The 27652-nt window shown below is 38.3% G+C and overlaps 1 protein-coding gene across 1 annotated transcript in view; it reads right to left on the bottom strand.

The window, feature by feature from the left end:
* Positions 1-27652, bottom strand: part of LOC124595112 (kinetochore protein NDC80 homolog) — a 163955-nt gene that overhangs the window by 35199 nt on the left and 101104 nt on the right. Inside the window, exons 10-12 of the mRNA XM_047133710.1 lie at positions 11669-11874; positions 11226-11432; positions 11019-11123 (exon numbers count right to left, since the gene is read on the bottom strand). Of these exons, the coding sequence (XP_046989666.1) occupies positions 11019-11123; positions 11226-11432; positions 11669-11874 (518 nt within the window). The remainder of the gene's footprint in view (positions 1-11018; positions 11124-11225; positions 11433-11668; positions 11875-27652) is intronic.

A 27652-nucleotide genomic window follows, 5' to 3' on the forward strand; every position in this document is an offset into this window, starting at 1 on the left:
ATTGTAGCTAAGGGGAATGACTAATTTCAGGCTAGCGGGTGTTACAACACTACTAATTAATGCTTTCTCCACTAGCTTGTACCTCTCATCAGTCAATATATTGTATTTTATGAACTGTGTAAAAGCTTTTCTGGTTAGACATGGGATTTTATTGTCTGTATCTTGGACAGAAAATAACTTCTCTAATTATCTGGAGCCTGCTGAAGAATTGCCCTCATAACTGGTGCATTATTCCATATTTTTGTGGCAAATTAACAAGTAAGAACACAAGTGTTATCAGCACAATACAGCAAAACAGAAAAAAGCTCCCCAACTTGTAAATGAAGAAGGGTGAATATGTAAAAGTGGTCAGAAACAAGCAGATGTTTATGAAATGAAAGGTTGAGAGAGAGAGATAGAGAGATAGAGAGAGAGAGAGAGAGAGAGAGAGAGAGAACATGGAGGGCAGCATTTTCCATGATTATGCAGCTAAAGTAGTAAGAATGGCAATGTACAAAAGGTCAGAGTTGTCATGGATTATAACAAGAATATGGGTGGTGTGGACATTGATGACTCCAGTTGCAGACTAAAAAGAAATGTTATCAGATAACACAGGCCAACGATATTAAAAAAACTTTTTTTACTTGATAGCTGATCTTTATAGATTTTTATTAGCTGAATCCAAATCTAGCCTTAGTTATTTTATATCACCCCTAGTTTTTGAGCAATATGGTTTTTATTATATAGTATAAAAATCCTTTGTTATACGGTAAATGGGGAAATTAATGAAACGCGTTGTTACAATGTAAGCATGGTTTGTATTTACAGTAGGCTACTTAAAACAATGATGTATGTTAATAGAGGTTTCACTTGTCAGCTGGAATTGGTTTGTATTTTCTTTCTCTTTTTTCTTTGAAGCTTCTTGTGTAACTTTTTCTAGATGAGTCGCTTGCTGAACTTCTCGGCAAAATGACCAACAGTAGCCCCCCACCATGTTGGTGTTCTTTCTATATATGTATATGATGGTTCCAACTGCCAATAAGTTCTTTTCTTTTAAACTAGAGCCAAGCAGTTCAGCTTATTCTTTCGTTAAGCCCAGATCGCAAACCAAATTGTTAAGCTCGGTCTGAGTACACAATTTGGGCTTTAGACTTTCTGTATTACAATGGAATTCATCAACATCTGGTTCATTTAAGTCAGATTGTACATCAGAAAATACTTATGTTGGAATAGAATTAAAATCATCTGGTGGTTCAGGAACCGGCAAATCTACACCATGCCCTACTGGTTGGATGGCGGACAGAAGGTTAGGGTAGCTTATTACCTTCTTGTTTTTGAATTATGACCAGTAATATCAGCACTGCAAAAGTAGCAATTATCGGAATAATTTCTTGGCTCACTCCATATCATGGGAACAGCATATCTAAAGGCTTTTTTCTCCTTTTTTGACCGTTTTCTAAGATCTTCAATACACACATAACATACCTCATGCGGCACCCAAGATTTATCTTTGTCACCGAGTTTAGATCCAAAGTATGATAGATAAACATTTTTCACAAAGTCTGTAAGGTTTATTTGGTGTTTCTTAATCACAAACTCACCACAAATATAACAAAAACTGTCAGCAGAGTTTTTACAACCATGATCAAACACTGTACTGAGCACATGTACAGGAAATGGGAAAGTGAGGTTAGGTTGACAGTAAACAGAACACCATCTGCTAACACAAAAACAGAATCGACCCTTCTTTTGCCGGCAAATGTTTTTCAGCAGTGCTACCAAATGTCATCTACATTCATTACACCTCCTTTTTAAATTATTTTAACTATATAAAAGCTGTCAAATTCTTCTAAAAATCGGTTAATTTAATAAATTCAACGGTAAAATGTGAAGAAATGGTGGGTGATACAGTTTTTTAAGTATAATATTTGGATTTCCCCATCCTAAAAAAACATAATAAGAAGGTATTTTCAGCAAAAAAATTTTTTCATCGTTGGTCCAATTTATTGGATACTTTATGCTTCACTGCATACATTCTGTACAAAAAACCATGACAGCAAAAAACTTTGAATTCATGATTCATCTTGGAGAAGAATTGGCTGTATGCATTTTGCAACAAGGATCAGCAACTGGATGACTACTTCTGGTGGCACCAAAAGCAAATCATCCTACAACAAGGCATTTTTCAGGGTTTTTGACAAGGAAAAATAAGAAAAAGATCAAGAAGGAGATGAGGAGTATGTATAAGTACAAGCCTTCAAAATAAGATATCTTATTGGTGTGGAGAATGTGGAGTTACTCTGAGCAGCACCATGTTATAAAATATTACACACAGAAAACAATCTGTAATTATGTTTCAATAAAGTTCAGTTTTCTCATGTAATATATTCTATTCATTCTTAATCGACTTTCGTTTTGGTCCATAAACAAAAACCAGCAAAGACATGTGTGAAGAGTGAAAAGGGCATATGATGTGACCATGCCAGCCAGCCTTGGGGGGAATTACCCACTGGGGTAGAGGAGTGCGTGAAAAATATCCACTTAAGGCGTTATTACAGGTAAAGCAAAGCTGAGATCAACTTGGTTTGACAACAGATGTGCTTTAGTGAGCATGGTGTTACTGGAGGTGGTATGTCATTTCTTTCCTCCGACCCAGCTAGTTTTAGGGAGGGCATACGTACCACTAAACCCCATCTTTAAACATTCAATTAAAAAACATAAATGGGCACCTTATTTATAACATTTGATCGACTTTGTTGTCACACATGTATAAATTTTTGCTTACTCTATTTCCATCTTCACTTAACTACTGCAACCTACTTCTATTTGAATTTGCTTGCTGTTGTCAAATGTGACTGTCTATAATTTCTACATTCCCTGTCCCCCAATCAAATTGACATTCCCTGATGCTCTACATCTTTATCTACTTATATTCGCTGCAAACCACTTGAGTGTAGGGCAGAATGTACTTCCCACTATAAGGGCTTTCTCCTATTCCATTCATGTATGGGTAACAGGAAAGGAATGGTTGCTCAAATCTCTCGGTGTGTGCTGTTATTAATCTAATGCGGTCTTCAAGATTCCTAAGTGAGATTCATCACAAAATTGGTTGTAGAAACTTTACAAGCAGTTTTCATGGGATAATTTGCATCTATTTTCAAGTTTTTGTATCTCTTCAATATCCCCTGTTAGTCCTATTTGGCATTGGTTCCACACACTTTAGCAATATTCTAAGGGGGGGCACACAGATGTTTTGTATGCAAACTCTTTAGTAGACTGATTGCATAAGCTACAGTCTGCCACCTGCTTCACCTATGATTAAGACTATGTGATCGTTCCATTTCATGCTCCAACAAATTGTTAAGCCCAAGCATTTGTTATGTGTTGACTGATATTATAGTCATAGGATACAGTGTTTTTTTTCGTTTCGGCAAGTGCACAATTTTACATTTGTCAACAATTAAAGCATGTTGTCAATCCTTGCACCATTTGGAAATCTTATCAAGATATAACTGAATATTTGTGCAGCTTCTTTCATGCATTATTCCACAGTAGATAACTGCGAAAAGCCTGAGGTTGCTATTAAAATTGCTATGTCATTATCATACAACATGAAAAGCAAGGGTGCCAAACAATTACCTTGGGTACACTTGAAGCTACTTCTGCATGTGACATTGACTCTCCAGCCAAGATAACTTGCTGCATCCTCCCTACCAAAATATCCTCAATCCAGTCCTGAATTTCACTTGATACCCCTTACTTTGATAAGCGTATCTGTAGTACTGAGTCAAATACTTTTTGGAAATTAAGGAATACTGCATATAGTTTACTGCCTTGATCAATGGCTTTCAGTATTTAATGCGAGGAAAGTGCGAGCTGGGTTTCGTATGAACTATGTTTTCAGAATCCATGCTGATTGGCACAGAGCGGGTCATTCTGTTTGAGATACCTCATTACAAATGAGGTAAGAATATGTTCCAAGATTCTACAACAAATGGATGTCAAGGATATTGGGGAGCAGTTTTGTGGAACACTTCTGCTGACCTTTTAGTAGAACAACAGGCCACAGTTTTTTCTTTGCAAGATCTATGGTAGATTTCATTCACAGAGGGGCTAACATAGCTACAAATTCTCTATAGAATCTGATAGATGCCACTGAGCCCTTGAGCTTCATTCAGTTTTAACAAGTTCAGCTGTTCAACACCACTGACACTAATATCCATTTTATCAATCTTCTCAGAGGCACGAGAATTAAATTATGGCAATACCCCTGGGTTTTCTTTTATAAAGGAACATTTGAAAACAGAGTAAGCTTCTGCTTTGTTAATCTCAATTCCATTTCCTGCCTTGTCCATGAGTGATGGTACAACAACTTTGGTGCTACTAGCAGCCTCCACATGTGACCAGAATTTCTGTGGGTTTCTGAAAGACCACTGAACAAACTTTTACTGTCTTGACAACCAAAGATGTTTCGTCTCCCTGTCAGAACTTCTTTTAGTTATTTTGTCACTTTTGTATATGGCTGGACACCAGGAAAAACTTATGTAAACAAATTTCTCTTATTCAGAAACGCTTAAAATGCTAATGCCAGTCTGCAAGTCAAGCGGGGTGGCAGAGTGGTTCTAGGCGCTACAGTCTGGAACCACGCGACCGCTACGGTCGCAGGTTCGAATCCTGCCTCGGGCATGGATGTGTGTGATGTCCTTACGTTAGTTAGGTTTAAGTAGTTTTAAGTTTTAGGGGACTGATGACCTCAGAAATTAAGTCCCATGGTGCCAATTGAACCAGTCTGCATTTCACATACTCTCTACTTTGGCTATCGTCAGATTTTCATTGCCCACATGACAAAACTCATCTACTACTTTATTCCCTAATCTAATTCCCACACTATTGGCTGTTTTAATTGCACTACATTCAGCCATGCTTTTTTTCCTTTGTGTCATTCACCTTACACTCACTTTTCAAAACAGAAATTGTATAACATCAAGGACAGAATACAACACTGACTATATTCTTTCTCAACTGCTACTTCCCTTTCAAATCCTTTAACTCTTTAAAGGTTTCCCTACATCTACAAATGCTATAATTGTAGGTTTACCTTTCTTTAGTCTATCTGCTAAGGTAAGTTACAGGATCACTGTTATTTTGCATGGCTCTACATTTCTATGGAACTTAAACTGATCTTCCATAATGTCAGCTTCTACCATTCTTTCCATTCTTCTATAAATAATGTGTGCCAGTATTTCACGACCTTGACTTACTAATCTGATGGTTCTGTAAGTTCCCTCAAAATGCCAGTTCTCACTTATTGTTAAGAGACATGTACCCTACTAAAAAAAGTCTACAGAACATTTCAAGGGACAGATATAAGACTCATAAAAACTATGAACCTAACTACTAGAAAAGGCAAGATCAAAAATCATGTAAACAGGAATACAGCCAGCGTCAAAGCTCCTATTACTAGAGTAATAAAGAAAAATAGACTGCACTGGTATAGGCACATTATGAGAATGGACAATAAAAGACAGCTACAAAATATTCTGAAACAAAAGTCCCAGTCAAAACACCATGTAGAAGGCTCATAAAATGCTGGACGGATGCAGTGAAATCAGGTGTGGAGTAGAGAGAGTTGCAGTGGGAGATGTTTCGGAAGAGAAGCTCTATGAAGACAGGAGGATATGGCAAGCACTTGTGTATTGTACACAGGAAACAGGAAATGTAAAACGATGAAACTGTACTGCTGCTTCCCAGACTTTGGGCAAAAGTCATAATTATTTAGCAAAAGAAATGAGGAATTGTGTGGAAGCTGCTGTGAAGCGTGTTAACAGACTTGAGTCAATAGTTGCCAATGTGGTCATAATAAGACACACAAGGGGATTGTGAAGCCAGTAGAGTACAGCAGTAAACTGTACCACACAGTATGTGATGGGTAACGTGACTATGTTCGAAGTTTTAGTAAAACAAATGCGTGCCAGAGGCATATAAATAAATTTTAAACTCGAGGCGGGCATCACCTCTCATTGCCAGAAACCAGCAGCAGCACCACAAAGTCAGGGCTACACCAGAGATCACTGGGTATCACCAGCAGAAGCCATGGGTTCAAGACTGAGCTGTGCCTATTGCCAGCACTAAGTTCTTCATGAGACTTTGTGCCACAGTCCTGTCAACCTGCTGTCCATGCTTGCTGCTGTCACTGATGCTGAGTTCCTAATGGGCCTTGGGGCCACTGTGCCAGCCACAGACCTACTTGTGCCAGAGGGCAGTGAATCGTATCCCAAGAACAGCTGTCTTCGTGCGCTGCTGCAGCTATTCGAGTGAAGTGAGCTGTCATTCGGCCTCCACAATGGTGATGAAAGTAGTGTGCTGCTGATGTCAATAGCCGTGGCCTCTAAAGGTTGCTGGCCTACCAAAGGCTTTCTGTCAGCAAGGCAATGGCTCAGCAGCCAGGGTGGATGCTGCCGCCAATATGTTAGCGCTATCTGGAGACAGATAGGCATGGTTGCCTCACTATGTAATGTATTGAAATCAATAAATGATCATACGGCACTGATGACCAAGAGTCCCCACATGAAGAAGTTTGGCCACCAAGTTGCAAATATTTTCAGTTGATGTCACACTGGACAACTTACGTGTCGATCATAAGGACACACAACACCCAGTCACAGAGCAGAGAAAATCTCCGACACAGGCAGGAATCGAACTGGGGCCTGCTGCATGGCAGTCGGACATGCTGACCACTCAGCTAAAGGGGCAGACAATAGAACTCATTCTCAACTATCAATGATGTTTCCACTGGGCCCACCAGCCCATCACTCACCCCGATTCCTTCAAAATGATGTGCCCCCAAGGATATCGGTAGTTCAGAGGGAATGTCATCTACCCAGATATCCCATTTTAATTTAGGCCTTACTGGGCTCTGCCACATTGTTCTCACAGTATCATATGCCTCTTGCACCTTTCACCACACCCTTCTATTTAATATGAGAGCCTGTGTGACATCATGGTACCAATCTATTTGTCTGCATCTCAGCCAAGTTCTTGCTGCATCAGTAACTTCTGTACAATTGCTGTTATGCTTCCTGTGGAGTCTACCCTTCAGTGGGCCAAAGTGATGGGACTCAGATGGTGTGAAATCCAGGTTGTAGTCATGGAGGAGGAGGAGTGCATTCACTATTTTGCGGCCAAGAACGTGCTGTAACCACTTCTTGTATTTCCTGTAGCAGTCTCACAATATATTTAGTCTGACTATAAGGGAGGACTTAGAATAGAATAACCCCTTCAGTGTCCCAAAGGCTATACCCAAGACTTTAACAACTGATGGCACTGTTTTGAAGTACTACTTCGAAAAAGATGGTGTGTAGTGTCACTCCATTAATTGCTATTTTGTTTCAAGATCAAACTGGTGAAAGCATGTTTCATTGCATGTGACAATGTTTGACAAGACATCACCACCATTAGCCTCATAACATGCAAGCAATTCAGTACAGACATTTCTTCTTTCCTCTTTAAGCTCTTCAGGTAGGCATCTGGGAACCCATCAGGCACAAACTTTTGAATACACTAACTGAAGGACAAGTGTGTCAGCACCACTGACAGGGATGTCAAGCTGGGCACCAAGCTGTTTGACTGTTATTCATTGATGACATCAAATAAGTGCATCTACATGCTACAACACTACAGGCATCTCCAGCTGTGTTTGGATAGCCTGAGTGTGGGAGATCAGACTACCTTCTCCTTGTTCTATTGACGACACACACTTTACCACGTGACTAGTTTTTATACACTGCCTTGTGTCCGTAGACATTCTGTGAACACCTGTTGACATATGGTTTTCCGCTAAAAGGAAGTCAATAACTGCTTTCCGCTTGGAATGTACATCAGTTTCAGATGCCATTTGTAGGCTAGTTATTGCACTGCCATTTACCCCGACAATTACTGGAAATATACAAGATGATGACAGAATTTTTCAGGACAATTTTGTTTGAAATTAAAATTGGCCAAGAAACAATGGGTTGTGTTACTTACTGAATGGCTCTCTTAATGAAAGAAAAGAGGAACACTGAAGGAAATTTGAAATCATGCAAAAGGTACCTGTATATATAAGATGTTCTCAACAGTTATTTCCTTCCATGTTGTTATGCAAATATTTCCTTTCGGAACAATGGAATCAAAAAACCAACGTATATTCCAAACAATCAATTTTGCACTGAAAGGAGCTATATTGACATATATCAAGTCAACAATTCAGCTGCAATAGAGACAGCAGCAATAGCACCATACCGAGAGGCCACTCTGAGACCACTCATGATGTGGGCCATGCCACTCATAATGGTGTAGTCTTAAGCACATCGCATAGAGCCCAGACCCTCATGATATATGCAACCACTCTACACTGTGCCTGCCTCAGCTTTTACTACGATCAAGGACACTGCTTATACTACATACTGTGCTTGAATTGTTGCTACACAATTATACTGTATGCTGAATATAGTGATTGTAGAATAAACCACACCTTGGTTAATTCAAAACTAAAATTGGAGTATGTTTTGTTTAGCAAAATTATGTTGTATGATTAGGATTTACATCCAGCAAGTGCAAGCCCTCGTCCACATCATGGAAGATGGACAACGGTAGAAAGCTGGGGATCTCCTGTAGGGACGAAGTACAATGGGAGACTGCATGTGTCCCTAGACTGCTACACTAGCTGTGAAGGTCTTACAGAAGCACTGAAAAGTAATGCCAACAGCACTCTGATGAAGCTACGATAGGCCTAGAAATCCAGTAGTGGACAATCTGTTGGCTTAGAAATGGAATGAGCTTCAGAAAGCATCGATATAAAAGACAAAGACCCAACTGTAAATATGGATTGCCATCTGAAACAATGAGTATTGAGACATTGACTGGGAAGGTGGAAGAGATGGTGGATACAATGGAAAGAAGGAAACTGCATTTGTTGGGATCAGCAAAAACAAGGTGGAAAGAAGAAGGAAGGAGAAAACTGAGAAAAGATTATTGATTATTTTGGAGTGGGAATGATGATGGAAGGAGAAATGGAGTGTTGTTAGTAGTCAGAGATGGGTTGAATGAAGTACAAAGAATAAATGACAAGATGATAATAAAACCATCACTGAATGGAAAGATCATGGAGATATTACAAGTGTATGTTTCATAGGTAGGGCACACTTCTGCAGAGAAACAAGAATTTAAAGAGAGAATGCAGAAATAGATGGCAGGAAAGAGTGTGACAGTAATGGGGAATTTAAAAGCACATGGTGGGAAAGAAAGACAAGGGTATGACAGTGACCTTGGACTAGAGGGTTAGGGTGGGCGAAATGAAGAAGGTGAAAAACTTTGATTTTTGCCGAAGAAATGGTTGGTTGGAAGACCTGTTTTAACAAAAGGAAAGCCATGAGATTAACTGGTACAGTAATGACACGACTGCAAAGTCAGTAATTTACACTATTTTCTATGATAGTGAAATGAATATGAACATCACAGATAACTGAAGTGAGATGCTTTGGATAATGACCATAGACTGCTAATAATGAATCTCAGAGGAGCCAAGTATAAGAAAGGGACAGAAACTAGGATAGGTTTAATAAGCGTATGGAAACTGAAAGAAGAAAAGAGCAGTTAAAGTATCTCAGAATAGTACAGGAAAATTTCCCAATAGATGGACCAAAAATAGTGGAGAGGAATGGGGAAGATTTAAGAGGACATTAGTAAAGTCCACTGGAAGCAGCTTGCCACAGGACAAGCAAAAAGTGAGAGAAGGAAATGTATGGTTCCAGAAAAGGACAACACAGACAAGAGAAGAGTACCAGACAAGAAAGAAAGAAAGAAAGAGGCAAAAAGAGTGGTGGTAGAGGAGAGAAAAAGGTGGATAGAAGAGTGGACCGAAATGATGGAGGAGCATAATGAAATTTCAAAAAAGGTTCTATATGGGATGGTTAAAAGTAACAAGTGCAATGACATGATTGACTATGTTCAAATGGTGAATAAAAGTGGTCAGGAGGAAGAAATTAAGAAGGAACTATTGCGGTGGTGGTGGGGGATGGGGGAAGGAGACCTGGACAAGGAGAAAAACTGAGGAGGAAGAAAAGAACTGGAAACAGAAAAAGGAATTAACATAGAGAGACGTAGAAGATGCACTGACAATTAGGAATAGCATAGATCGCTACTCACCATAAAGATGAGTTGCAGACAGGCACAAAGGAAGGACTGTTACACATTGTAACTTTTGGCCGAAGTCCCCTTCTTCTTTACTGAAGAATGCTTAGGCCGGTAGCTATAATGTGTAACAGTCTTTTCATTGGGTCCGTCTGTAACTCAACAGGTCATCTTTGTAGCGTGTAGCAATCCATCCTTTTCCGAATGGTTTATTTTCCAACCTGGAGTTTCTATTTTTACAAGATACTTTGAAAAAGATGAAAGGCACCAGCCTTGGATGATCTGAGTGTAGAGATGATGAGAGCAGCAGAAGAGTTGGGGATACAATGTCTATTGAGTGACGTAAATTGTCTGGGAAGTGAGGACATCTGAAGATTGGAGAAGGGAGTAACTGGACCAGTCTTCAAGAACAGTGACTAATTTCCCGTCCTGACTTATGGCTCTGAGGCCTGTGTTACAAAAGGAAGTGTGGAAAGCAAAATACAAGCTAATGATATACAATTTTTTAGAAATAGTACTGAAGTGTCAAAGATGGATATGTTTTTCTTCAATAACTCTAGGATCCTGTTCATTTTTTTCTGTAGGAAAAATAGTTTGCATGTAGCAAAGGAGGGAACATGAAAACCTCATGCGGGAGTTTTGAAGACTGAAGGCCAGGTATAACACTGTAGGTTGCATAAAACAACATTGGTAAGGTTTGCTGAATCACCCTTTATGTATGATAGCTGTTTTATAAGAGATGAATAATGAACTGCCAATGATGTAATGTTAGTGATTTAGTTATTTGTTCATAGCCAAAAAAACTATCAATGGCAAAAAAACTAATTTACACTCTATAAAGCAACACAGCACATGCATGTATACATTACCTTCTTACTGTCGCTTCTCAGTTTTTGCAGACATTCATCCAGATCCTGCAGATGACGTTTTCCATTTGTTTCATCTTCCAGTAATTGATCAAGTTGTTCCTTCCACTGGAGGGAGAAAGACATTTAAGTATTGTAATAAATACACAAAAACTTAGAATTATCATTGTTATTAGTATCTGAGAAATAAAAAAAATCAAGGTACAATACCATAGAAACTTCTTTCTTAAGGTCCACAGACGACTTTCCTAGATGAAGCTTTTTTGAGACAAGTTGTTTTTTAAGATTACGCAGCTCAGTTTTTGCATATTTCCAGTCCTCAAGATTGTAACGAGATCCTATCTTGAGACCAGATACTTCAGGTATGTTGACTTTCTCACACTGAAACTTCTTCAGCTCTACGTAAGGATTATCAACCTTAAAAAAAAAAAAAAAAAAAAAAAAAAAAAAAAAAAAAAAAAAAAAGCCATTGGATAATTTGCAAATAAGAAACACAAGTATTTTTGATGAAACACACAAAGCCTTGTGTAGAATAATAAGCTCACAAAAATGGTATAAAGCATTTTTTTTCACGTCTGCAACTGTCTTAAACAATGTTCAGGCATAGAGTCACCCATTTCTCTTACTAAAATTAGAATGCCTGTCAAACAAACCTCTGTTTTAATTTTTGCAATCTCTTGATCAGTCTTGTATGATGATGTCTTCAGTGATGAGCACAGCTCTTCAGCATCTTTTATTCTCTGCCGCAGTTCCAAACATTCCTGTAGGTTTTTCTCTTTATCTTCTACGGTCATTTCCTGTGTCTTGCATATCTCTTCCAACCTCTGAATGTCTTTTCTTTTTTTATTGTTATATTCCTCTGAGAAGAAACAAATTAAGTTATGTATGTATGTATCATATCACATTCTATAGATTCATACAACAGTTATCTCCTACTGGATGTGGAAGAGTTCACTATTTATTGTAACAACAATTTTCCCGTATAACAAGCCAATGTCCGACAAAAATAGTATTGGAAAATATAATTTAACTGGATAGATAAAAAATCAACTCACTAAGTGCTGGCAGGAGAAAACAAAGAGACGTATTAGAAGTTTGCAAGCTTTTGGAGCAACTGGCTCCTGCTTCTGGCAGAAGGGCTGAAGTGGAAGGAAGTGGTGTGAAAGAAAAGGACTGGTGAGGTTTAGAAAAAGGGGCAGAGTTTGGAAAAGTCACACAGAACCCCAGGTCAGGAGAAACTTACAGAACAGGTTGAGAAGGACAGTCTTTCTTTCTCATCCTGTCCAGTAAGTCTCCCCTGTCACGTAATTCTGGGTGGCTTTTCAAACTCAACCCCTTTTCCTAAACCTCACCAGTTCTTTTCCTTCATCTTTCTTTATTCCACTTCAACCCTTCTGCCAGAAGATGGAGCTACTGGCTCTGAAAGCTTGCAAACTTCAATACTTTTATACGTGTGTCGTCCTGCCTCTACTTAATACCTATCCAATTACATGACATTTTCAAAAACTGATTATGTTCATAAATACAGTATTAGGTCATTCAATGCCAAGTGGCCTTCAGGTTCCTGCATGACCACCATGGATTTTGATAAAATTTTTGTGCATGCATTTGCACGGTTTCCTATAAACATTGTTACGGTTTCACAATCACCAATTCAATACTTGCGGAGGTGCACTCATCTGTATGATCACATTTCATAACTTTCAACAGTGCACTCTTATGTTTTTGGCAATACTGAAACATAATATAACAAGTAATATTTTCTTGAAAGAAACTAAACTAGACAATCTTGTACAACTTTTTAAACAATGGAATATCCAGGATGGAATATAACAATATTACGAAAAGGAAAGTTGCTACTCACCATATAGTGGAGATGCTGAGTCACAGGTAAGCACAACAGAAAAATATCACAATGAAAGTTTTCGGCCTTTAAGGCCTTCGTCAACAATAGACGATGTATTTTTGTTGCACAAAGCTACTGATGTACTAGTAAGCTATGAACTTCTAGTTTAAAGTACAGCATATTCTGTGTTCACATGATTAGTTTGCAGTTTATGTGAGACAATGTACTGATGAGAAATTGTATAAATGTGTTGCTATAGTCCATGGCAGCTTGACCACTGCTGGTTGTCCAACAGCAGTAACGGGTGGGTTTCTTTATCAATGCTTCCCAAGCCTGATAGTGACATTTTTACATAGGATCCCAAGCCTGATGATACATTTCTTTAAGTGTCAAGGGCAGAGCTAGAAGAGGCCTCTTAAGATCTTAAACTTATATTTACTTCAGTTACTTGAATTTTTTGGCTGTTTCATTACTTTGCAGTTGAATGTCATGAGAAAAACTTGATTACAAACCACACGATGTCACTGATGGTGCTGGAATAACTGAAATAACATGCTGTTCCAGAACCCAGCACTTGTCACTTTTGATGTCCAATAAAATTAATTTTGTTGGACATGTGAGTACAGAAAGTTTATTACAGCATCCTTCTATACAGCAGAAGTCTAAGATTTTCCAGTCCATCACTTTTTCATAAATGTATGCAGCATATTGTCCTTGCTGGAGGTCTGATGTTAATATCTGTCCTTCACTACAGTCAGTAATTTTGGCTGGAAAAGACGTCGCACCATTTGAAACTCTAATGACCTGAATTCTTGTTTCATCAATTGCCAAAAAATGATTACTTTCTCTAGTTCCTGCTGGAGTACACCCACGTTTAAATTAAGAAGTTACAAGAAGTAACCTTTTATTTCGTTCAATTTCTTCTTTGCTGACAGCAGCAAATTTAATGCTCTCAGTGCAGTGGTGAAACACATCTTTAAGCATAAAAAATTACCTATTAACTGGCAGTTCGAAAGTTTGCTCTCACAGCTAATCATTTTGTTGTATATCTGATCCATCACAAAGTGAGTTTCTGTGACTGGTAGCAAAAGAATTCCTTTTTGCTGTCATTCCAAAGTATTTTACAACAGCACAAACTCAGAAAATTTTTGGAAGTCTTGTACTGGGCACTGGAGCCATCACTGAAATAACAGATGTGGGATATCAGAACAAACTGTGTTTTTCTATAGTTGATAAGCTCCTTGAAAAACATGCATCACGTTGCAGACAGTCACTGACAACGCAAAAACTCTCAGATTACACTTTCTGATTTTTGGAGGAAACAAACAACAAGTAGATGGACTGTTGCTTCACTGTTCCCAGTGGAAACTTTGCACTGCATTCTGAATGATAAATGAATAATTTTTGGAAAAATACATTAGGATAATAAGCCTGTCTTCTTTAGACCAAATTTAAGAGCTTCACGACGCAAACTTTGGTGTTTGGTAATGCAATGATGGCATGGTGGACTCCAAAGTTTTGTTGCTACTTCTTCAATAAATTCATCTAATGTCATTTGCTTTGTGTCCTGATCATATGGATTGCTTATACACAATAATTTCTTGTCTATCACGCTCTATGAAATAACTGGCAACTGCAGACGCCACAGCTTCTGCTCCACGACACTTTTCATGGCAATGTATCATGCATTTTTTAGATTCCAGACTGCAGACTGGATTGCTGTGAAAATCCTTAGAATTTTTACTTAAAGCTGCTTCCCTAAAAATAAGCTCCATATTTTGATTAACTAAACAAACATTCCTGCATGTATTCTAGCCAATTCAACTGTTACACGCCATTTTCATCTAAGTTCATAAAATTCTGAGAACCTTGTTTCTGATCCATTTAAATTTCTGCAGCAAACAGACACTTCCCATAAAGGGCAAAGCAACAGTCTTTTCTGCAGACATGTCTTTGTGCCTGAACGTCTAACTGGTATAAAATCCTTTTTTTCAGAACATACTCTGCTAAACTCATAATTTTCAAAAGAATTTTGCACTCTACTAGTGATTTCTGCTGGTAATGGTAATTGTCAATTTTCACGAAGTGCTAGAATGCCCTTCTCTGCCTTAAGTTTTCAGCTCACTTTACCATCCTTCCTCACACTTCAAAACGTGTCGCCGTTTCTCTCATTGGATTCCTGCACCTTGCCTTTCACATCAGTCAGCAAGTGTGCACGGTCAGCACAGTTACCGCATTGTTTAATTTTACTGGTTTGTTCCATGTGGCAATTTGTACCCAAAGCATTTGTAATTTGATTTTCAATCAAACTCTGTACCCTCTGATATTTCTGCTTCACGTACTGGCGCTTATCTCTGGTGCTTACTGTTCATTTTGTGTGAAATTCTCATCAGCCTGACAAAACTTCCTACAGATATTAATTCAATGCAGTCTTGCTAGCTGGACAGATATTTGTCTTGGCTTTATATAAAGAACAAGCATCTTCATCTTCTTCTTCTTCTTCTGCTCCCTTCTGTGTTTCTATTCAATCACAAAAGTACTAATTTGCAAATCACCATTGGCTCAAATTGCAATTTAATGAAATTATGCACATTGTATAACACCAGAACAAAACATTCAACAAAAATATAAGTATGTAGCTAAGCAAATAATAATTAAAACTAGTATTATAAATATAGATCAGATTATAACCTTGCACAGTCTTGTGAAAAACGTAAGACGTTTGCTCAGCCAAAATAACACTCACTACGCTGCGGATACAATAATAAACTGCAGATAGTTTTAACAAGGCTCCACAAGAATATTGTCTACACAATGTGCACCTTGTGACAGTTTCCAAGTGAAATAAGTTAAATAGTTACAGTTAGTATATCTGTATAAAAGTGCAGTAATACAAACTTACCTTTAAACTCATAGCTATTTAACAGACTAATTTCACATAAGAAACACAAGGTTTACATTCTAGAGAAAATTTAATATTGTACAACACTGATTATGAACATTTTCATCAAGTACAGCATGGTTCAACACAGTGCTGATTGTTTGGGAAGAATTTTTGATAAGACAGAACCCAAAAAATTACAGTTTTCAAATACAAAATTATTAGAGCCACAAAAAAGAGAAAACTACTCTTTCTATCGGATTCTTCATTCTCTTTCATTTTGTTTAAAAATAATTTTGTAGAACTGAACACTTTAGAGATGTCAAAAAAAACAGAAAAGACTACTTATTTGCAGTTTTTCTGGCTCAATTTTGCTTCCCAGTCATCAGGACTTCAGAGAGTCATAAACAATTGTAGAACATAATGAAAGATGCCAGATTTGAGTACCATCAGAATATGGGCTATTTTAAATGTGCCTCCACCATGTTATTTTTTAGGGCTTTATAATGCTCGCATTGCAAAATCAGATCTAGTTTTTGTAGCTGTGCTAGAACATGGTCTTTGTAATGAAAATAGTTTCCATACTTTGCAGGAAACTTTTTTGTAAAAGTAGGATAAATTTAGAAAAATTGCCAACTTTACCCTGAATTTGTGTACCACTGGGAAACAGAAGTAGAAAGAAATTTTATATTCTAAGATGTTGTATTGGTAAGTAAATATGTGCAAAGTTTCAGGTTTATCCAACAGTTGCTGTGAGAGATATTAAATGATGAACTTCACAAATTTTCAAGTACAGCAGAGTCCCGCTACTCCAAATGTTTGGTTAATCCGAACACGAAAAATGTTAGTCTAAGTATGGAAAAGTGTGTAGTAAACTGCTGTACTTACACCTATTTTAATTTACACAGTACAGTAAATATGTATTAGAAAAATTGGAAAGAAAACATTAAGTTTAAACAATGCATAACAATGAAAGAAAAGCTGTCAAACTTACTAAAATACAGTGGACATTTTATCCCTACTATTTAGATGACAAAAACTCAGTCTGTTTTTTGGCGTAATGAAGAAAGTCTGTTACTTATATATGATGCACAGTTGCGCCATCGTCTCACAAACATCAGATCAGCAGTTGAAGCAGTGGGCTGTTGTTCCAAATAAAGTAGTGCGAGGTCAAGGGCTTCTGCTGCGTCACTGTATAGCACCTGCCCTCCTTTGTCGCTTTCAGGCTCATTGTCACTTCCATCACAGCAATCCACTTCTCCCTGGTCTTGAGTCACCGCAGCAACTAAATCAGCACCAGTAAGGTTCTCCACACATGCCCCATCCACTGCCATCCACTCATCTACGTCTCCTTCACCAGCTTCTGCACATCTGGGGACCATCAGTATCATTTGTAGCAGATTTTCCTCTTCATTTTCAACTAAGTTGTCCATGAATTCAAGAGATGTACACAGATTTCTCCACAATTTTCTCAGAGTATTTTCTGAAATATTCCGCCATGCCTCAGCGGCTCAATAAACAACATCCTTTACAGTGGTCTCTTTTATTTTGTCCACTAAAGGAATGCTATCATTTTGGATCAGCATTCTTAAAAATTGTTTTCTGTAAATCAGTTTCAATGTTTGCAGTATGCCCTGGTCCATCGGCTGCAGAAGTGATGTAACATTCGGCGGCAAAAACTTCACCAAAATTTCTCCATCACATAATAATAATTCGTCAGTGCTGGGGTGAGATGGCACATTATCAATCAAAATGACTGCATGGGGAGACAAATGATTTTCCTTAGAAAACTGTTGAACAGAGGGAACAAGCTGGCCATGAAACCATTCTTTGAACAGCTTACCTTCCATCCATGTTTTTTCTAGTTGTGAGAATATATGGGCAGGGATTTTGTGTTGCAGTTTTTAAAAGCTCTGGGCCTAGCAGATTTGCCGATCAGCATAAAGGTAGCTTGTGATTAACAGCAGCGTTGCTGCATGCTAATCAAGTCACACGATCTTTGCACATTTTAAAATCAGGAGCTTGGTGTTCTGCTTTTGATGCCAGGCTCTTTGTTGGCAATGCCCTAAAATTAAGGGCAGTCTTGTCAGCGTTATATATTTGTTGGGGAGAATACTTTCCCTCTCTCATCATTTTTTCACTCACCCAAGTATTCCTTCGCTGCATCACAGTCAGAAGAAAGCTTCTCTCCACTAACTGTTAGCTGACTGATTCCATGACGTTTTTTGAATCTGTCCAACCAACCCATACTCACACTAAAAGACTCATCACCATTCATTAACTTGTTCAGGTAAACAGCCTTCTCCTGAACCAGTGTTCCACTCAAAGGAGTTCCCCTTTCTCTTTCCTGCGTAAACCAAAGGAAAAGAGCTTCAACCACTTTATTGTACTGGGACTGTTTCAAAATCTGCTGAATTTTGAGTGTTTTTCCCGAAGACGTTGCACACGACTGTTCAAGCTTCAGTCGGTTCTTCCTCCAATTATAAATGGTTGCTTTACCAACACCCAGTTCCATTGCCAGTTTAGATACATTCTCACCATTGTCTATGCACTTTAAAGCATTCAGTTTTTCTTTGAGAGTTAACGTTTTATGTTTCCGTTTACTCATGACGAAAATACGCACACCACTACACCTGATCAAATACAATACAACTGTTATGCATGTCAGTGATCGATAACTAACATAACCAAGTACTTTGCCAGCCAACTGGCAGTGCACTGACCTCAGACACTACAAAGGTCTCAACAATGCACAACAACAAGGGCAGGGAGTGAAAGTGAACCATTGCTTCCACACTTGTTCCCATTTGTTACCATGGTGTACCTACTCATCTGCTTGGTATACTTTATTCTAGAAACTCGTCACTGTAATCCGGCTAATCCGAACAAATCGGTAATCCAAACAAGGTCCAGGACCAATTAGTTCGGATTAATGGGACTCTACTGTATCTAATTTTTTCAGCTGACTTCTTCAAAACATCCATACAAAAATTGTTCAGGAAATCTTCATTATTTCACTTACAAAAGTGGAAAATGTTGTGCAAGATGGCTTAGTTTTGTTTCTTTCATGAAAATATTGCCAATGATATGTCTCAAAGTAGCCGAAAACTCAGGGTTGCAATGTTGATAGCTGTGTTATGGGGTCCACAAATGACTATATCTCAGGGAGTATTATACTAGCGAAAGTAAACCTTTGCCAGTTAACCTTCACAAATGTTCCCAATGAACACAAAAAATTTCAGCAAAATCCGTGATGGTAAAAGAGAACTTTTTTCAAAATTAGCCCACTTCGAATGGTATGGCCCTATCTGCAAATTTGCAGTAAAAAAAATTTTTGTATCATAACTTTAATATGCATGTAAACTATACATGTAGTAACCTTATAGGCAGTATAATTACATTCACATCTGGAAAAAGAGATAAACTGGGAGAAAATGAACCATAAATTATTAGAGTAATATGTAAGCTCACATTTTCAAACTTCACAGAGTAGAAGTTCCATAGTTGAAAATGGTGCTTATGCTTTTAAGGCATTTAAGCTCTATGGGATGTTAACTAATGATTTTGGGGCTAACATATGTCACTCCTTTTTGCATGAATTACATATATTTTAACTCATGGTGGACATCATTCTTATGTCTTGGGTCATGTGTGTAGACTCATTAAATTGTTTTCAGAGAGCAGAGTCTTTAAAACAAACCATGTGAAAGAAGGTTTTGCAACAGCCAACGCAATTTGCTGCAAGAGGTTCTTGGACTTACTCTACAAATGATAGTAATCGCTCATTCATGGGCAGCAAATTTTTAAGGATAATGATTGCCCCTCACCAAAAAAATGAAAGGTACATTACACATAATAAGTGTGTACATAATAACAATATGCTGCCTTTGTGATCTTGTGTGCTTAATATGAGAATGTATTCTTAAAGGTTGCGATATGCAGATGATATCGCCATAATTACAGAAAGGAAAGAAGATTTAGAAGCCGCACTCAATGAAATGGAAAACACCTTAAAAGAACAGTATGGAATGAAAATAAATAAGAAAAAGACTAAAGTGATGGTGAGTGGCGCCCTGAACTACAATGAACCCATACGAATAACAATAAAGGGAGAGAAACTAGGGCAGGTTACAGAATTTAACTACTTAGGTAGCAAAATAACAACAGATGGAAGGAGCAAAAGTGACATTAAAAACAGAATACAACTTGCCAAAATAGCATTCAATGGAAAAAGAAACTTACTGACGAGTAGAAATGTTAGTTTAGACGTAAGAAAGAGAGTCATGAAAACCTATGTGTGGAGTACAGCCCTTTACGGATGTGAAACTTGGACTAGTGGAAAAGAAGAAAAGAGAAGATTAGAGGCATTCGAAATGTGGTGCTACCGGAGAATGGAAAAAATCAGCTGGCGAGACAAGGCTACAAACGAAGATGTCCTCAGAAGAGTGAAAGAAAACAGATCTCTTTGGCGAAATATACAGAAAAGAAGAATAACCTTCATAGGTCACATTTTACGGCATAACAATTTCATTAAGAGAATATTAGAAGGAATCATTGAAGGAAGAACTCGCCGAGGACGACCTAGATTAAGCTACATTCAACAAGTAATAAATGACATCGGGTGCCAGACCTATGCAGATATGAAGAAGAAAGTTGACAAAAGAACGGAATGGCGTGCTGCTGCCAACCAACCTGTGGGTTGATAACCGAAGAAGAGAGATTCTTAAAGCAAAAGCATCTCTTCATACTGATGTTTTCAATATAGTTTGCTGTTTTTGTAATCTAACTGAAGGCCCAAAACTTTGTATTATTTACTGTCTGTACCTGCTTGTTACTGAAGGTCACTATAAATTCTACTGGGTGAAACTACACAAAGTTAGTCTTGCTTAGGTTGGCTAAAAAGCAACTGGTGGTAAACCATTTAAAGACAACAGAAAGGAGCTCACTTTTAAAGATAAGAAAGAAGTTTTATATTCTGGTGTAAAAAATTTATAACAAGTTGCCAGTTGGCACTGAGGCAGAAGATGGAAAATTCCCAGATATTCCAAAAAAAAGTAATTAACTCTTTAGCCACTAGAGACAGAAAATTGAAAATTATCAGATATTCCAAAATAAAATAAATTATTAGTTCTTTAGCCACTGCCAATAATAAGTTTCCTCCTGTACCTATAAATTTAGGTAACATTAATGTTCACAATAAACAAGCTTTTAAAATTTCTGGTATGTAGACAGCTGAAAATGGTCTCTGAAATGAGTAAAGTGATATAAATTCTTAATATGGAGTAGTAGATAATAACAGCATCCGAGTTTGGGAACAGTGGATTTTTCATTGAAGCTGTTTTTATGCTAATATACACATTAAGTAATCTAGAAGTATTTCTCACAACTGGAGGTCTGCTTGGATGGGGATACCTGCAGATATTTCAACAGTAATAGTTTGTTGCAGGTAATAACTTGTGTGGATGGGAATATCTAAGATCATATCTGTGGATATCTGACTATACTGTGTCCCTTTGTAAAATACACTGAAGAGCTAAAGAAACTGGTACACCTGCCTAATATCACGTAGGGCCCCACGAGCACACAGAAGTGCCGCAACACAATGTAGCATGGACTCGACTAATGTCTGAAGTAGTGCTGGAGGGAACTGACACCATGAATCCTGCAGGGCTGTCCATAAAAATCCGTAAGAGCATGAGGGAATGGAGGTCTCTTCTGAACAGCACGTTGCGAGGCATCCCAGATATGCTCAATAATGTTCACGTCTGGGGAGTTTGGTGGCCAGCGGAAGTGTTTCAACTCAGAAGAGTATTACTGTAGCCACACTCTAGTAATTCTGGATGTGTGAGGTGTTGCACTGTCCTGATGGAATCGCCCAAGTCCGTCGGAATGCACAATGGAAATGAATGGATGCAGGTGATCAGACATGATGCTTATGTATGTGTCGCCTGTCAGAGTTGTATCTAGACTTATCAGGGCTCCCATTTAGTGTCACCTCAGTGTATCTGTAGAGCTGTAACATGGGAAGCAAGGAGAGGATTTGTTTGGTGGCCAATGTCCTCTTTTCTATAACACAAACTGCACACTTAGATTAACTAGGTTCTCTATTCATAAGAATGGAAAGTTTACTTAACTCAAGATGGTCATAGTGGTACAAGCTCTTCTGTATAGTCCACATTAATCTCACTGCTGGTGAAGTACAAAGTCCCCTATGTTCACAATTATGGTTGCTATTTGATGTCTGTCTCCGAGTTATCGGTGGAGCTAACTGCTACTGTGATTCCCACTGGACTGTGACTGATGACACTGGAACTTTCTTATTGCGACAGACTAACTCGCCCTCTGTTATGCAGCAGGTATCTTAAATACTGGCAGCTGAGAGGGCGTTGGTGGCACGTTTTCTGTGAGTCTGTTGTTTGCCTCTATCTATCTTCTTGTGATCTCTTTGCCGCATGGTGTGTTGGCACCAGCTTAAGCCAGCACATCCCATATCACTGCAACTGCACACACCCCACACCATTACAGTCTCTCCACCAGCTTGAACAGTCCCCTGCTGGATCCATGGATTCATGAGGTTGCCTCCAGACCAGGCAACATGTTTCCAGCCATCAACAGTCCAATGTCAGTGTTGACGGGTCCAGGCGAGGCATAAAGTTTTGTATTGTGCAGTCAACAAGGGTACTCCAGTAGACCTTCGGCTCTGTAAGCCCGTATTGATGATGTTTTGTTGAGTTGGTAGCACGTTGACACTTTTTGATCGGCCAGCATTGATAGTTGCAGCAACTTGTGGAAGGGTTGCACTTCTGTCACCTTGAATGATTCTCTTCAGTAATCGTTGGTCTGTTCTTGCAGGTGCTTTTTCTGGCCACAGCAATGTTGGAGATTTGATGTTTTACCAGATTCCTGATATTCGGAGTACACTCATGAAATGGTCATATGGGAAAATCTCCACTTGATTGCTACCTCAGAGGTGCTGTGTCCCCTCGCTTGTGTGCCGACTATAACACCACATTCAAACTCACTTAAATCTTGATAACCTGCCATTGTAGCAGCAGTAACCGATCTAACAACTACACCATACACTTACTGTCTTATATAGGCATTGCCAACTGCAGCGCTGTATTCTACCTGTTTACATTTATCTGTATTTGAATACACATGCCTATACCAGTTTCTTTGGTACTTCAGTGTGTTATAAACCTTGTATGAAATTTCTTCTCAACAGGTGACCTTAAACAAAAATAAGGAACAAAAATTTTTTGTGCCACACTCCCCTGTAGAAAGAAATCAGTTTGAATCTGATGGGACTGACAATGACATGTAGTCAGCTGTAAATTCACAGTAAAACCTCGTAGTTGGTTGCAGACTTCAGCAGATATTCTCTAACACATTAGCTCTTCACAGAACTTTAATATCCATGGATGTTGATGAAATACTTGCAGATGTGTTTATGGATAAGGGACCTGAGGTCTGGGTAGCATTTTTCTTATTTGAATAGACTTCTACCCCTCACTATCAGCGTGAGTAAGTTAGCACTAGTCACAATCTGTTAGCATAATTTACAGAAGCAGTCTGCAGTGGCTTGTTCTACCTGTTAATAAAATGGCATGATTCAGTTCCTGAAGGTACTCCTTCATGACAGGACTTTGACAACATACTGAATGAATAAATTAATGAATTAATAGTTATTACTGTAACCTGTAAACATAGATAAGAGAGTTTAAAAACAATTTAGATGCCACAGAACACATTTAAAATAACTGGTTTGTTTTATGGTGATTGTTCTGTGGAGTTGAATGTGACTGCAATGAAAGAATCAAGAACCGTGGAAACAGCCACATAGAAAAATAAATAAATAAAAATTGAAAGATGGAGGTATGAACACCAAGACAATTGAAAGTGGTACAGGAGTATGTAACTTCCGTTCTAGCTCACAGGGCCTGACTGAGAGCAGCTGGGTAGGTGCAGGCACAGAGTGAGCAGGGGTGGACAAATGGCTGATGCAAGGCTCCACTGCTCGAGCTTATGTGGACAAGCAAGTGATGCGTGCACAGAATCCATGAAATTGGGATGCCTGGAGGGTTATGTACACCACCTGTGCCTGGCTGTGGGTGAGCTGAAGGGCAGTCGCAGGCATCCATGCCCGATGGGGCAGCATTGGAGCAGCCTGGCCTGGTGATTGGACATGACAACCACGTCCAAACAACCAGTAGAAAGGAATTTGAAGCTAAAAATGCATAGACAGTAGAACGATGACAGACCGGATGAAGTTTTGGGAAGATAAGAAGAACAGGAAGACTAAAGCTAACTAGTGATTCTACATTCTCTTTTAAGGGTCAAACAAATGATGATGATAATAATAATGGAAATGTTTGTTCAGTTCAAGAAATGAATGAGAAATTCAGATAATAACAAAAATGCACATTACGCGCCGGTGTATAAGACCATTCAAAGTATGATGAAAGGAAAGACACTAGGAGATGATGGCATTTCAAAAGAAATGACCGAAACAGGAGCAAAGTATTATAAAATGAACATATACAATTAATTACAGAATGTCTGTAGAGGAAGACAAATCCTAAAAATTCGAACAATGTCATAACTACTCTACTTCCCAAGAATGGAGGCAAGCCATAAGAAAATGGCTCAATCAGTTTTCTCTAGAAAGTGTAAAAGAAATTTACTACAGCTGTCACCAACCACAAATATTTACAAACTGTATTTCTTTGAAGGGAAGCAAGAAACAGGCTTTAGAAATGGATATAGTACAAAGTATTATGTACTAGAAATGCATATACCTATATAACAGAGTAGTATGAATTATCTCTTTGTCTGGGATTTATATATATTTTTGTCAGATTTTGATTCAGTTTCAATAAAATCTATACTAATAACTTTTGGGAAACAATGTATTGATTTAAACCTACACTGGCATATTGAAGAACTTACGACCGTTCATATAGCATAACAAACAGCATGTCAGCTTGTGAGACAGAGATGAGTCAGAACCAGATCAAAACTAAATGTGATTTGAGACTTTCTCGGCGTATTCCATTCGTGAAATCTTCTCGGGTGATCAGCCGAGTAAAGGCGTCGTCTTCTCGCAACATTTCGAAGGGTTTCGTACCCATCATCTTGAAGATGATGGGTACGAAACCCTTCGAAACGTTGCGAGAAGACGACGCCTTTACTCGGCTGATCACCCGAGAAGATTTCACGAGATCAAAACTATGCAACAACTAAGGCTAGGTACACCTGCCAGCCTGAGTGTGGGTTTTAGATGGTTTCCTCACTGTCGTTTAGGAACATTCTGGGCTATTCGATACACAAACAGTTAAAACACGATAAGACACAGAACGAAGTTTTCATTACTGACAGACAGATGGTGCATGTAACTTCCCTCCCTTAAGTTATCTTTAAGACTGTGGGATCACGAAGAAGAAAAGTCTGCCATATCATGAAACACAGACCCTGCACTAGATGGATAAACACTAGGGAAAAGAAAGAAGAAATGCATACTGAAGAATTTATATGGATATGTTACTGTTGTCATTGAAGTGAGCACTTTGAAGGGAATATTTGGAATTGAAAGAAGAAGTACACAATGACTTCCCATATCACAAAAATTATTCGCTGGAGCTCTAGAAGATATTTCAGATTCTTAAACTGGTAAAATGAAAAATAATGTGTCAATGGAACACATAATGACTATTTATGTTCTCCAAAGTGAATTCATGAAATGTAAATCACTTTTTGAAATGCTCACTTCACTAACTAGACACAGCAATAGGAACAGTTTCTCAGGTACTTGAGGCAAGAATAGATGCAGTTAGCCTGCACAAGCATTACCTGACCAATTTTCAAACTCCATCTCACCACTTCTAGAGTTATTGCCAGGTTTACACACTTTTCCAGGTATATATGAACCCACCCAATTAGATAATTTAAACTGTCTGCTCAAACGACTACTGAGGATACTGCTCATGCATTACTCAATTTTAAGCAAAACTTGTCGCAAGCCAAAAAGGATAAAACCTGTTGCACAACAACAGTTAAGAGTTTCGATGACGACATGCTGTTGGATGAATGGAAGATCATGGCGATCATTTGGAGGAAGCATTCACTATGCTCATGGAATTGGACCAAAATACAGTATGTCATGATCTATCAGGTGGACACTATAGTTACAACACCATCATATTTTAGGAATAAATCGAAAATGCTAAAACTTCATCCTCGAGGTGACAGGTATGTTGTTGTAGACCTGAGTTCAATGACAAGTTTGAAGCAGCTCCCCAATCTAGACTATTCTGTACAAGTATCTTCATAGTTACTGCAGCCTACAATCACTTAAGCTTGCTCGATTTAGTCCAGTGCTGATGTTCCCTCCTCGATTTCCCATCGACAAATTAACTATTCATCAATGCCTCGGGGTGTGTCCCATCAACCCAACCCTTCTTTTGGTCTAGTTGTGCCATTATGCTCTTTTTCTCTTCAATCTGATTCAGTACCTCTTAATTGCTTGATCTACCATGGAAATAGTCACCACTCTTTTGCAGTACCACAATTCGAAGCTTATGTTCTCCATGACTATACTGCTTTTCATCCACTTCCACTTTAGACTACCGCCCATGTAAACACCTTCATAAGAGACTCCCTAATACTTTAAATTTATACCCATGTTAAACAAATTCTTCTCTTTCAGACATGTTTTTCTTGCTTATGACAGCTTGAATTTATTTCCTCTTTACATAGGCCACTCTCAGTTATTTTGCTGGTACATAGCATCTACTACTTTAGTGTCTCATTTTTTTGAACCCGATCACACTTCATTACCCCGTGTTAGTTTCATTGATATTCACCTTGCAAGCCCTTTTCAATATGCTATCCATTCTGTTCAACTGTTCTTCCAAGTCCTGTCCAGTCTCTCACTGTATTAGAATATTTTCAGCACATCTTAAAGCTGTTATTTCAGCTCCTTGAATTTTAATTCTCTTTCCGAAGTTCTCTTTTCTTTCCTTTACTGCTTATTCCATTTACATATTGAATACTGTGGGGGATAAGCTACAACTCTGTTTCGCACCCTTTCAAATCAACCAGTATTTTCACTTTTGATGTGTATGATTCTTTACTGGCAAATATTATCAGAAAATGAGCATAATATCATGTATGAGTAGAAAATATAGATGTCGAATATAGGAAAATGCAGTCTGGTTCCTATACCAACTACACACAAACTTTTAACAACTTTATTTAATCCTTACTAACTACAGAATTTGAAAGACTGTATTTCAATCAATATTGTCATAAGCTTTTTCTACTCTACAAATGCTATAAAGGTGTGTTCATCTTTCTTCGGTGTCTTCCAAAACACGGCCAGTGCTGCCTTGGCTGTTCCCCATTTCCCTGGAAAACAAACTGATCTTCCTCAAAGACAGATCCCACCAGTTGTACCTTTCTTCTGTAGGGAATGTTTGGTATTATTTTAAAAATCATATCCGATTAAACCGATGGATTGGTAACACCCACATCTGTCAGCTGCTGCCATCCTGGTTATTGGTATCATTATATTTTTCTTTGAGCGAGTGTATTTCACATGTATTAGTTGTCCAGTAAATAAAATGGAATGGCTATGGGATGGTTTGTTTCTTACTTGCACTATCGCATCCCCAATCTCATTTTCATCCACTCTCTCTTCCCTTTCCCTAACACAGTCATCAAGTTTCTTTCATTTATTACTGGCTTTTCATTTGAGGTTTTTACTCCAAAGCTTTCTTTAATTTTCCTATATTCGGCATCTATATTTTCTACTCGTACATGATATTATGGTCATTTTCTGATAATATTTGCAAGCAAAGAATCATACACATCAAAAGCGAAAATAGTGCACAAGGCTATCTCAGTTTATTT

This window comes from Schistocerca americana, chromosome 2, assembly GCF_021461395.2.
Source record: "Schistocerca americana isolate TAMUIC-IGC-003095 chromosome 2, iqSchAmer2.1, whole genome shotgun sequence".
NCBI classification, from domain to species: domain Eukaryota; kingdom Metazoa; phylum Arthropoda; class Insecta; order Orthoptera; family Acrididae; genus Schistocerca; species Schistocerca americana.